This window comes from Triturus cristatus, chromosome 6, assembly GCF_964204655.1.
Source record: "Triturus cristatus chromosome 6, aTriCri1.1, whole genome shotgun sequence".
NCBI classification, from domain to species: domain Eukaryota; kingdom Metazoa; phylum Chordata; class Amphibia; order Caudata; family Salamandridae; genus Triturus; species Triturus cristatus.
In genome coordinates this window covers 1,814,310,740-1,814,323,388 of record NC_140589.1, presented here as the reverse complement: position 1 = coordinate 1,814,323,388, position 12,649 = coordinate 1,814,310,740, and the positions used below count along the sequence as shown (strand labels likewise).

The following is a 12,649-nucleotide window of genomic DNA, read 5'->3' as shown; positions in this document are numbered from 1 at the left end:
TATCTTCTGCTTCCATTCCTGGATCATGTAGCCACTCCTGGACCTTTCTGAGCCAGAACTGGATAGTGAGTGTCTGGGGTTTCAACATTCAAAGAAGAGTGCCACAAGTTTCCTATCTAACCTCCAACGGCTCTCTACTTCGAGGTCTCTTTCTGGGGTAGAATGCTAGACAGCCTCTCCTGCCCTGAAAATAGTCTGTACCCAGAGCTCAAGCTAGTCTAGAGTTGTACGTATGTTCTATGACATGAGAGGCATCAAAGTTCAGTTTATTGTAATTTACGGAATAATACATAGTTCTCCTTTTTTAATTGTGTTTCCCAGGTGTGTGAATTACAGGGAGTCTCCAGAGGAATGTATGACGGGCCAGTATATGAGCTAGAAGCTACTCCAAAGTTTGCAACTCCTGCCCCTTCAACCAAAACATCCCCTGTGAAATCCCAGGCTGCACCCATCAGGAACCTTCATCATTCCAACATCAGTTTTACAGGTAAAAACATTGTAATATTGTAAATAAACATAGTAAGTCACTGCTTGAAACTCATTGTGCTAAATACCAGAGTGTTCTCTAGTTGAAGCATTCTTAAGAGAGATTCCTTGCTGAAAAACAATACAAGATTGCGGTTCATGCCTACCCTCAGTCACTGTACGCACTAAGGTGGGTGACCTCGCAAAAATCAACTTGTAGACAATTTCTCAGCATCTCATTCACTCATCAAGGCCCTTACACAATGTAAATAGTGGAACTGCACTCTGCATATCAACCAGGTAGCAAGTATCACATATTTCTGGACAGAATACAAATTGGAGTTGTTAATAAACAGATTTGGAGGAGGCATAGCCACCACAGTGCGATTTAGATATGCATGCCCAGAGCTCTCAAACATGTTGCAAAAACCTGGAATAAAAAAGATATCCCCTGTAAGAAATTGGGTTATTGATTGAGGGCGGTCAAACCCCTACTCAAGCAACAATCCCCATCCTTTTCATAATGAACCACAAAAGTCAATTAATTAAACCTATGCTTAACCCTCAGGTAGCTTGGCTAACAATGAGTCATACTTAACTTAGATGCACTGCATTAGTGTGTAAGCAGCACACAAACATTAATAAAGTGAAAACACAACAGAAGAAAAATCCTGCACCAATTTAGAAATATAAAGTACATTTTAATTAATAAAATGAGACCAAAATAACAATAAATCCAATCAGTAGAACCAGAAATATGCAAGTTCAACGTTTTAGCTGAGCATAGCGCCTAAAAGCACAAAGGGCCACTCACGGTCATCTGGCCATGCTAGACCAGGGGAAAGTCACAAGTTCTATGCCGACTGCGATGGAACACAGATTTGGGTACAGGGACCAGGTTAGTCCAGCTAAAAAAGGTACCTTCTCAAAGTCTGGCGCGAAGAGTTCAGTTCATTGTGAAGGAGGCCGAGAGGAGCAGAGCAAGCGCCACAGATGGTCGTTGCTGTATAGCAAATAGCAGGCCTGTAGTGCGAAGATTCCTTTGGGTGTCGTGGAAAGTGTTTGCTAGAGCTTTGCTTGCGTGATCACCGCAGGAGCTTGTTGTGCCCCTGTAGCTCAGGACAGGAGGTCAGCCAACTGACCCTTATAGTCACGCAGGCCTTCCTGGGAAAAAAGGGATGATACAGTTTTCCTTCAGCAAGGTCGGCCTTCAGCAGTAGGATAGTCATATGGGGGTCCAGGCAGACCTCTAGAAGCAGGGCAGTCCTCTATTAGCAACAGGGCAGATCTATGAGGCACAAGGCAGTCCTTCTGGAGTCTTTCACAGGTTCAAGAGTGTACTGACGTCTTGGTCTAAGGGGCCAATATTTATACCTGGTGCCAGCCTTTGAAGTGGGGGAATCTTCTAGACTACCCTACATCTGGTTCTGGAAAGTTCCTTCATTCTCCTGCCCAGGCTCCAAGTAGTCTACGGTGAAAAAAGACTGGTGTCAAATTCCTTTGTGAGAATGCTGAAGGCAGTCCTTTGAAATGTAAGTGGGGCAGAGACAACTCTGCCCAACGCTCATCCCCCCTTTGTCTAGGAAAAATAAACATAGGCCAACTGGCAAGCTATTCACAGTCATGTGACCCAGGACACAGGCTGCAAGCACCAAATGGTTAGGACAAGAAAATGCCAACTTTATAAAAGTGTTACAACAAACAAATGATGGACGGAATGCTGACAATGCAGACATTCTCCCCCAGTCAAGAGATCTGGGTTAAATCCATCGTTTTTTTGCCCACTACGCCACCCCAGTTCAGACATGGCCATATGCAAATCAGTCTTGACCCTGTGCCTCATGGGAACAGTCCAGCCCGAACTGCCAAGCCATGTCTTCCCTGGACCGGAATCAAGCATCCTAGGACCGGTTTCTGGCTATCAGCCGTCATCAGCCAGGATAGCTTGACTCCAGTGGCGTAGTGAGCACGGGACCCACGTCTGGGCATACCCATCCCACTTAGGGCAAAAAGCGTTACAACAAACAAATGATGGACGGAATGCTGACAATGCAGACATTCTCCCCCAGTCAAGAGATCTGGGTTAAATCCATAGTTTTTTTGCCCACTACGCCACCCCAGTTCAGACATGGCCATATGCAAATCAGTCTTGACCCTGTGCCTCATGGGAACAGTCCAGCCCGAACTGCCAAGCCATGTCTTCCCTGGACCGGAATCAAGCATCCTAGGACCGGTTTCTGGCTATCAGCCGTCATCAGCCAGGATAGCTTGACTCCAGTGGCGTAGTGAGCACGGGACCCACGTCTGGGCATACCCATCCCACTTAGGGCGAAAAGCGTTACAACAAAGGCCCAGATCTCTGTACTGGGGTGAATGTATGACATTGTTCTGCATTCTGTCCATCAATTGTTGTTTTAACTTTATAAAAGTGTCCTTTTCAGAATTATGACTTAAAATCCGACCTTATCATTAAAGAGAATTTTAAATTACAATTCATTTGAAACCAAACATGATATTTCTACCTGTTCCCTATCAAACGTTAGAGCTTATTAAATGTAATACAGTAATCCAACGTTATCCTATAGGAGAAGTAGTCCTGACAGTTGTGACAAAGTAATGTAGGAGTTTGTCATTGCCAGGACATGTGAAACATAAAAACATGTCCTACGTTTCAAAGCACCCTACCCTGTGGGTGTTTATGGCCCACTTTAGTGGTGACTTATATATTAAAAGGGAAGGTTTATGAATGAAATGAAATAAAATGTATAAAGCGCGTAAATACCCAGAGGCGTCAAGGCACTAAAAAGACCATACATATCTACAAAGAAATTGGAAGACATAGAAGTTGCAATAACTGAGAAAAATCTATCCATGTTTTCAGACATTTCCTAAAAAAGGGGTGATTATCGAATTCTGAGATGTAGGGAGGAAGTGAATTTCTAAGCTTGCAAGGACAATGAACCTGCCTCCCCTTCTTTTTTTTTTTTTTTTTTTTAAAACCTTTATTCTTTTAAGTCAGGGACACAGCTATTCAGCCGACAACCCGGAGGTACGGCAGCTTTAGAAGCGCAACACAAGCGAGCGTCCACATTTCACTGATAGGAGAATCAAAAGGTTCTGTTTTAAATAAACACAAACCCAAACCTAAACACAAGCAAGGCGATAAGTACTTAAAGCACAAAAAGGGTTCCCACCAGGAGGAGCGAGCCCCATTTCGTCCATCAGACACAGGTCTATAGTAAGGGAAAGGAGGGGAAGGCAGAGACTCAAGAAGACAAACACATATCAGCAAAGAATACAAAGCCGGAAAGAATGCTAAGGGGAGAGCTGCTCCTCAGGCGGGTCCGGGTCTGGGGGCAGGCATATGCCCCCTCTGTACTGGTTCCATCGCCCCCATACAGTGTGCCATTTTCGGGGGCGCCCTCGAGCACAATACACTGTCTTCTCCCTAAACATGCTCCAATCCATGTTTTCCATCCACGCTGTCAATGTAGGAGGCCTAGTAGAGCCCCACAGGCGAGCGATGTCGCGCTTAGCTACCATGTTCCCTAGGGTCACCCACTGAGTCTGTGCCGCGTCGTGGTCAGTAGGACCCCAAACATTAAGGAGACAACACCGCGCCTCCGGCTGCATGACGATGCCCGTCACCTCCCCCATCACATCGTGTATTCGCTTCCAGAACTCCATGATCGCACCGCATTCCCAAATAATATGTAGGAAGGTGCCCACCATACCACAGCCTCTCTTACATAAGCCCTCCTCAGAGAAACCCATATGGACCAGCCTAGGCCCTGTCACGTAAACTCTATGGAGTATTTTAAGCTGCACCAGCCGCAGGCGCGCAGGGATCGCGACCTCTTTGGGAGAAGAAACTGCATACTGCCAATCCTCATCATCTAATTCGAGGCCATCCCTAGTCCATTGATCGCGCAACCCTAGAAGAAGATCTGCCCGAACATTAATTAGTTTCTTATAAATGAGAGAGATCGTACTCTCTGGCATATGGCCATCCAGGATCCGGTCCTCTAACGGAGAGGACTCAGGCACCTTCTCCCCCTCTACAAGGACTGACCGCAAGGCGTGACACACTTGAGCGTATCGGAAGAACTCCATGCTCCCTAGCTCATATTCCTTCTGCAGCTCCTCGAATGACTTTACCCTACCCTTAACCAAAAGGTCTCCAACCCTGGATATACCGATCAGATCCCATTTCTCAAACCCTTTCGTATGCCAAAGCTTTCCCAGAATATCGGAGTCAAACAACGGGGTGGCAAGGGTAAGCTTACCCTTCCAGCCCAGTGAATCTGTCGCCACCTTCCACACATGCACGGCCACCCTGGTGGGCCCCGTAAGGGTTAAGTCCAACGACTTCGAGTACAACGCTCTGTGGTAATTACCCCCACGCAGCAACCACCGGTCCATGGCGTAGCCGGGGCTCAGCGCCGGACCATAGACACCATGGTTAATCGCGCTAAACTGAGTGGCCCAATAGTAACGTCGAATGTCTGGAAGCGCGATACCCCCGTCATACCACGGAAGCGTCAACTTAGCAATCGCTATGCGCGGTCGCCCTTCCCACAATAGCGCGCGCTGGAGGCTTTCGACCTCACGGAAATAACTGGCCGGGACCAAGTCAAGGGTATTCTGCAAGGCATAGAGGAAACGGGGAAGAGACATCATTTTAAACAGGGCGGCGCGGCCAAGGAGGGAAAGCGGCAACCGCCGCCAGCCCGCCACGTCCCGCCGCAAACGTGCCAAGGGAGGGAGCAAGTTTTTCTCGTACCGTAAAATGGGGTCAGTGGAAATATAGATCCCTAAATACAAAAAGCCCTGCCGGGCGATCTGGATCGAGCAGTTTCGCGGGACAGGCGGGACATCACCACACAGGACATACAAGTATGACTTTCCCCAATTAATAACAAGACCAGAGTTCCTACCGAAAGAAGTCAAGATGTCACAAACCACTATGAGAGATTTCTTAGGCGAGGTGAGGTATAGCAGAATATCGTCGGCGTAAAGCGAAATACGGTCCTCGTGGTCAGGCGACCAACGAATCCCACGTATATCCGGGTGCCATCGTATCCACGCCGCCAGCGGTTCAAGAGCAAGGGCGAACAACAACGGCGACAGGGGACAGCCCTGCCGGGTGCCCCTCCCGAGCTCGAACGGTGTCGACGCCCGCCCGTTCACCATGACGCTTGCAAGGGGCCCCTCATAAAGCAACCTCACCCAGCCTACGAAGCCAGGCCCGAAGCCGAACTTAGCTAGCACAGCCCACAGGTATGCCCACTCCACCGTATCGAAAGCCATCGTGGCATCGAGGGCCGCCACAATGGCCGGCTCTCGCATCGTGCCCGTCCTAGCAATCACTCCATGAAGGCGTCTAAGATTCAGTGCCGTGTTACGGTGTGGGATAAAGCCCGACTGGTCCGGGTGGATCAAATCTCCAAGCACCCGGACCAGGCGGTTAGCAAGGATCTTGGCAAGGATTTTCGGCTCGGCGTTGAGGAGTGATATCGGCCGATAGGAACCACACTTATCCCGGGGCTTACCGTCTTTATGTATTACCACAATCGTCGCCAGTCGTTGATCGAGCGGAAGAAAACCATTCACCCGCGCCTCCACGAACATGGCGCGCAGGTGAGGAGCCAACTTATCCGGACGAAGCTTATACAACTCAATCGGCAAACCATTTGGGCCCGAGGCCTTACCCGAGCGCAACGCACGGATAGCACACGCCACTTCGTCAACAGTTATATCGCCATCGAGGTCGTCCCTATCTATGGCAGAAAGGCAGGGCAGAGCAATATCACGCAGAAGGTCGCACGAGTCCTCAGTCGGCCTATCCGAAACCGAGGTGTATACCGTATGAAAATAGTCCGAGAAACACTGAACTATACCGTCGGGGTCCGTGACAACCTCTCCCCCATCCTTCGACAACTCCGGCACCACTCGATTAACACGCTCTTTTTTATCCAACCACGCCAACAGTTTCCCGGCCTTATCACCGACATCGTACAATCGACCCTGCTGCTCCCTATTGAGGGTCTTGGCAGCGTTCGTCACCAGATCCCTGTATTCCAATTGCTTCAAGCTCAAATTATGCAGTGTGGCCGCTGCAACCTCCTCCTCCAAGGCCACTTCTAAAGCCGCAATCTCGTCCTCAACTTGTGTCACCTCGGCGTCTCTCCGCCGCTTGGCGGCCACTACCAAGGAAAGGGCCTCCCCTCTCAATACGGTCTTAAAAGCTTCCCACAAGGACACCGCAGATTCAACTGAACCCTGATTATCTTGAAAATAGTGATCAACTGCCTTCAGCAACGCACTGCGCAGCTTGGGGTCACGAAAGTACCAGGGGTTAATGGGAGCCACCCTGCCCCCCACTACCCGGCCAATATCCAGACGGGCCCACACCGGCGAGTGATCGGATATCCCCCGTGCCATGTGCCTAGCCTCAGATACCAATGAGGCGTGCGCGGCCAGAGTGAGCAAGTAATCAATCCGAGAGAGACTACCGTGGGCCCCGGAGTGAAAGGTATATTGTCTCTGAGTGGGGTGCCGTAGCCTCCAACAGTCTACCAGGCCAAAAGTATCTATAAAGTCGGGAAGCCACTTCTGAGCCCCCCCGGTGTCCCTGGGTGGGTACCTATCGAGCAATCAAGAGCCAACCGCATTGAAGTCTCCTCCCACCACCAGCATCCCTTCAGGGAGTTCCAACAAGGCCTTGCCCAGATCAGCAAACGTGGAGGCCTGCAGGGCAGGAGGGACATAAACAGAAACCAATACCAACGTTCTGCCCTCCCACCTCCCCGCCACAGCCACAAAGCGCCCCCTATCATCAGCGATGGTGGAGTCAACCTCAAATGGTAGGGAAGCTCTAACAAGTATGCCCGCACCCCTGGAGCCCGAGGAGAACCCCGAGTGAGCAATGAATTTATAACCCTTTCTATTAAGTGCATAACACGTATTCCCTATAAGGTGGGTCTCCTGCAAGAGGACCACATCTGGCGAGGTCCGTTTCAAGAATTGTAGGACTATCCCCCGTTTAATACGATCCCCTAAGCCATTAACATTCCAGCTAATTATGTTTAAGCCCCTATCCCCCATCCCCAAACACAAAGAGACCTCCACCCCACCCGGAGAACCACAATCGGACAATACTGACAACAATTACTACGCCTTGCAAGAACAAAACCCCCAACAACAACCCCAACATCCCAAATCCCCCCCCCTCCCTGCACCCCTGCGTCAGCTTGCAAAGCCCCCCCAACTTGCAGTGTGCCTGTCGCCCTATCAAAAACAAATCTACAAAAAGTACCCCAAGGGAGGAAAGAGCTCCTATCTTCCCACCGCCGCCCTCCCATTACTGCAGTAGGGTGCTAGTCACTGTCTGGGGCTGAGTCAAAACAGACCGACACCGGAGGTATTACTCCTGTCCATCCCGGTCGCCTTCCGCTCCAACCACGCGGTCCCCGCCGGGCTGTCGCCGAGGGAGCGCATCCAACCAGTCCCCTGCCATGTCCGGCGATTCGAAGAAGAAAGTCCGGTCCTCATACACCACACGTAGCCTGGCGGGGAAAAGCATGGCATATTTCAGGTCCATCTCCCTAAGCCGCCTCTTCACCCCCAGGAAACTCTGCCTTTGCTTCTGCACCATCTGGGTGAAGTCAGGATAAAAGCTCACAGAGGCCTTCTGAAAAGGCACCGGGCCTGTCACCCTCGATGCTTGCAGGATAGCGTCTCGGTCTCGAAAATTAAAGATCCGGGCGACAATCGGCCGTGGGGGGGCTCCCACCTTAGGCCTGCCGCCAGGCACTCGGTGAGCCCGCTCAACCGCAAAAAATTGCCGAGGCCCATAGGCGCAAGATGGTTCACCACCAAGTCCTCGACGAGTAGATCCACGGAGAGCTCCTCCGAAGTTTCCGGGACCCCAATAAGGCGCACATTGTTGCGCCGGGCCCGACCTTCAAAGTCTTCGAGCCGGCGGGCGGAGAGGTCGTTCGCGGTCCGTAGCTTGCGAACCTCAGCCTGGAGTTCCGAGACATCATCTGCGAGGCCAGTAGTCTTGAGATCCAGGGACTTGACCCGCTCATTGGTTTTGCCCAGGTCCGCGCGAATCAAGTTGACATCAACCAAAATCATGTCCACCTTGTGCGCCAGGGTCTCGAACTGTCGCCCAATCGATGATTGCATCCCCTCAATCGCCCCCTTGATATCCTGCAATGATAACTCCGAGGCTGGGGACGGATCGGCCTTCTGTGCTTCTAGCGACTGTCCCGATCCACCAGGCGACCCCTTCTGCTGGGCATAGCGATCCATATCCGCCAATCGTCCGCCATGCACAACTTCGGTTCCCAGTGGGTGATCTGAGCCCGGACAACGTCAATCGCCCCAGCTGTGACTCATCTGCAGGATTCCGTGCATGAAAATCAGGATTTAGGACAGGATGATTGCAGGAGGGCGCGAGGGTCGCGGGAGCTCAAGGCTCACGCGGCCATTCTGGTCAAGCGCTAGGCTCCTCCCCCCTGCCTCCCCTTCTTGATCTGTGAAATCTTGAACAACAAGTCATCTGCTATTAGCAGAGCACAACACTCTAGCCCGGCAGTACCACTGAAATTTAGACCTAAAGAACAGAGGTTTCTGATTATGCAATGACTGATAAGCTACACAGAGAGCTTTCAAAATATTTCTTTCCCTAACTGGAAGCCAATGCAGTTGTTTCAGCTCCTCTGATATTGATCGATGGTTGGAAGAGTCAAGAATCAAACGGGCCACAGCATTCTCTCCTGTCTTCAATTTACTTAAAGAGCGTTGATTGATATTAAGATATAGCATGTTACAGTAATCCAACCTGGAAGAGATCAAAGCAAATATTATAGTTTTCCAAGCTGCAAGCGAGAAGGGAAACTTTTTTGTAAGGGAACGGATGATGTTAAAACAAGCGTGCACTGTGCAGTTTACGAGCGTATCTAAGCCAGGTGCTCATCAAAAAACATCCCAATATTTTTCACTGACTGCACTGGAACTGGAGGGGGAGGGGCTAACGGATTGGCCTAACAGTTGTTGGACCAAATGGAGGAGTGTTAGCCGAAAATAAGAACCTCCGTTTTGTCTGCGTTTAACTTTTTCAAATTGTCCTTCACCCAGTTGCTGATAGCCAGCATGTAATTATTAAACATTTTGGGCCACTGATAAAGTGTCTTCTGTCACTATTACAAACATGTGAGTATCTTCTGCATAAAATAATACACTAAAGCCGAAAACTAAATATGGAGGCGCCATAAAATATTTTCTAGTGTAGGACTGAGGGATGAGCCCTGTGACACCCCTCAGGGCAAAGAATCGGGTTTGGAAAAAACCTGCTTTCATCTTACAGCCTGAGTTCTTTCAAATTTAAAGGAACTGAGTAAGCTACGGGTTTTGCCTTGAATCCCAAATTGGGAGTCACAAGATGTTAAAGACCAAGGAGACACCATATCAAAGGCGTTGGACAGGTCTAACATAATAAGTACCTCAGCCTCCCCAGTATCTACAATTATTCTGATACTATCGACCACCACTACTAGAGCGGATTCGGTACTGTGCCCTCTTCTGAAACCCATATGAGAGGGATCCAAAAGATCATGGCGATCGAACACCACCATTAGGTCCTCATTCATATGTCTTTCTAGGACTTTCGCAAGGAAGGGCAGAAGTGAAATCGGTCAATACTTCTTCAGATATTTGTCATCAGATTCTTTTAATAGAGGAATTACCATTATGTTTGGGCAGCAGCCAGATGTAATCACCGCATTAAGTAAAGGTATTAATTGAAGAGCCACAGCATCTGAGACCACATGCAAGATTTTCAGTGTACAGGGATCCAAAGAAGAACCCGATTGATTTGATATTAAGCATACGCGCATTTACTTCAGAGATTGAGAGCAAGGAAATGTAGAGAAGATAGCAGTATCAGTTACTAGAGAGAAATTAGACAAGACCTTTTCAACTGAGAATGACAGAGAGGGGGGAGTGACTTTGGCTAGATTAGCCTCATCTGAAAATTTAACAGTAGGTTCTGGCTGCAAACAATCTTGAATATTAGACAATTAGGAAATGTTGAGGACCTTTGTATTTGAAGAATACAGCGAGCTCATCACAGAAAGATTGTGATAGGTCCCTGGCAGCTGGAGTTTTGGAATTAGAGATCACATTGACTAACTTAAATACTTATTTTTGGGATTTTGGGCACCTATGATTTTGGAGGTGCAGTAATGAGATTCTACATTAAGAATAGCCGTGTGTAATCATGGATGAACAACCCACAGGCCTCTTTTTCCGGTGAATCATATGCTGAATGCCATTTGAGGTCTTGCCTATGGCAGGCCTGCCGTATCAATTTGAGATTATCCAAGAACCATGGTGTTCATATTCTGGATAGGTAGGAAGAATGTTTTAAAAATGAATATTCTCTCCAGATTGTTGTGCTTTTTTAAGCCCTTTCATTTCTGATCCCTAAGTGGGATATGATCCCCTTCAATCAGCCTGTGAAAGATTCATTTGGCAGAAAAGTAAACCTAGAGTAATCAGGAAGGTATTCCAGGGCTCTAGAGAGTGAGGCGGACTGAGTATCCCAAATAAACAGACATACTAAGTGGTGGCACAACTCTGCGTTGCGTTCGAATGGTCACTAATGGAGATAGAAAAACACTGGCCAATAATGGAACTGAACTTGCTGAAGCTATGGTTTCCAAAGCAGCACAGACCGAAGGTGGCCATTGTATCCCATATAACAAGGTCCATGACAGAGATGTGGGACTCGTTGACACGGTCTCCGTTGGTTACAACTTTCCCATCCCCATTAATGCCAGTGCTGAACCATCCAGAGTTCACATCGGCCATGTACCACATGAAATTTACAATGTGCTTTCAGCATGATTTCACTATGTTACGGGATCTCTTACAGGGCTAATCAATCAAATCTTTCAACCAATGCAAACTGGACTTTGATATTTCAGAATTCATTACTGTCAGTTGATTCACTGAGCTATGAAATAGAGGGAACCAGGGAACTGACATATTTAGAAAAAGTATTCCCCAACTATAAATCAACTAAAGGTCTGATCCCTGCAATATATAGGACATTAAAAACCCTTCCAGGCAAACATAAGTGGCCCTGTATAAATAAATGGGAAAAAGTGTTGTGCACAGAAATACCCCAAAAGGAATGGTGCAGATTGTGATATGATATCCCTGAACTAGTGCCAAATATGCCTGGAAGGGAAACATGGTATAAAATAACATACGAATGGTACCTCACACCGCAACAATAGCATTACACATGACTAATAACATTATTTATTATAATCAAAAGCCTGCAGATTCTTAATTGTGTTTAGTAATTGCTTTGACGATAGGCCAGAGGGGAGAAGGGTGCAAAGGGAGAATTCATAGTAATCTGGATAATTCATGTTTGTCCATTATTACAAATAAACCATTATTATATATAACAAACAGATGTGCAATGGATAATGTAGATAAATGGGAGTCTACAGAAAGCAACATCTACGGCCTCAGTCAAATTGATGAAGGACTGAGCCTAACAACTTTGACAGTGATGTAAAATGACAATATACAATATAGGGCTAGAAGCAAATACAGAGATTCGAGTTGCGGAGGAGGATGAACTCTGTGTTGTGTGAGTTCTGGAGCAGTGCCCTGTAGTCACTGCAGTCACATAGTGTGGACAGCCTAAATTAACTCATGACCAGGCGAGTGATGTGACTCACAGATCCTGTAACCTTAAGCAGTTTATTACTATTTATTTTGGAAATGAACTTTCATATCATCAGTACAAATCAACACAGAGTTTAGAGTTCTGTGTATCAGTTTAGAAATAGACAAAACCCTTCTTCCTTAGGGATGGAGGGCCACATGTATCATGCATTTTCCTGGTCACAAATGGCCTGATTCGCAGAATTAGGGATTAAATTATTTATTCAGAATATTGTGTCCCTCATCTGCTCTATGCTTACACATACTACCCTTTAATTGACACAGAAGAAAGGCTGGGCATTCTCTGTTCAATCAGGGCTACTCTGGAACAATAATCCAGATCGCACCAGGCCTACTGATGTCAGTGCTTAATTTGTGCAGGTGATTGCAAGCAGTGGTGGGGACCATAACATATTTTTCATCTTCAGAC

At 47.8% G+C, this 12,649-nt stretch overlaps 1 protein-coding gene across 1 annotated transcript in view; it reads left to right on the top strand.

Annotated features, from left to right (window-relative positions):
- The window catches only part of LOC146822078 (dihydropyrimidinase-related protein 1-like), a 234,961-nt gene that overhangs the window by 208,397 nt on the left and 13,915 nt on the right, over nt 1-12,649 (top strand). Inside the window, exon 14 of the mRNA XM_085613175.1 lies at nt 322-487. Coding sequence (XP_085469301.1) covers nt 322-487 — 166 coding nt within the window. The remainder of the gene's footprint in view (nt 1-321; nt 488-12,649) is intronic.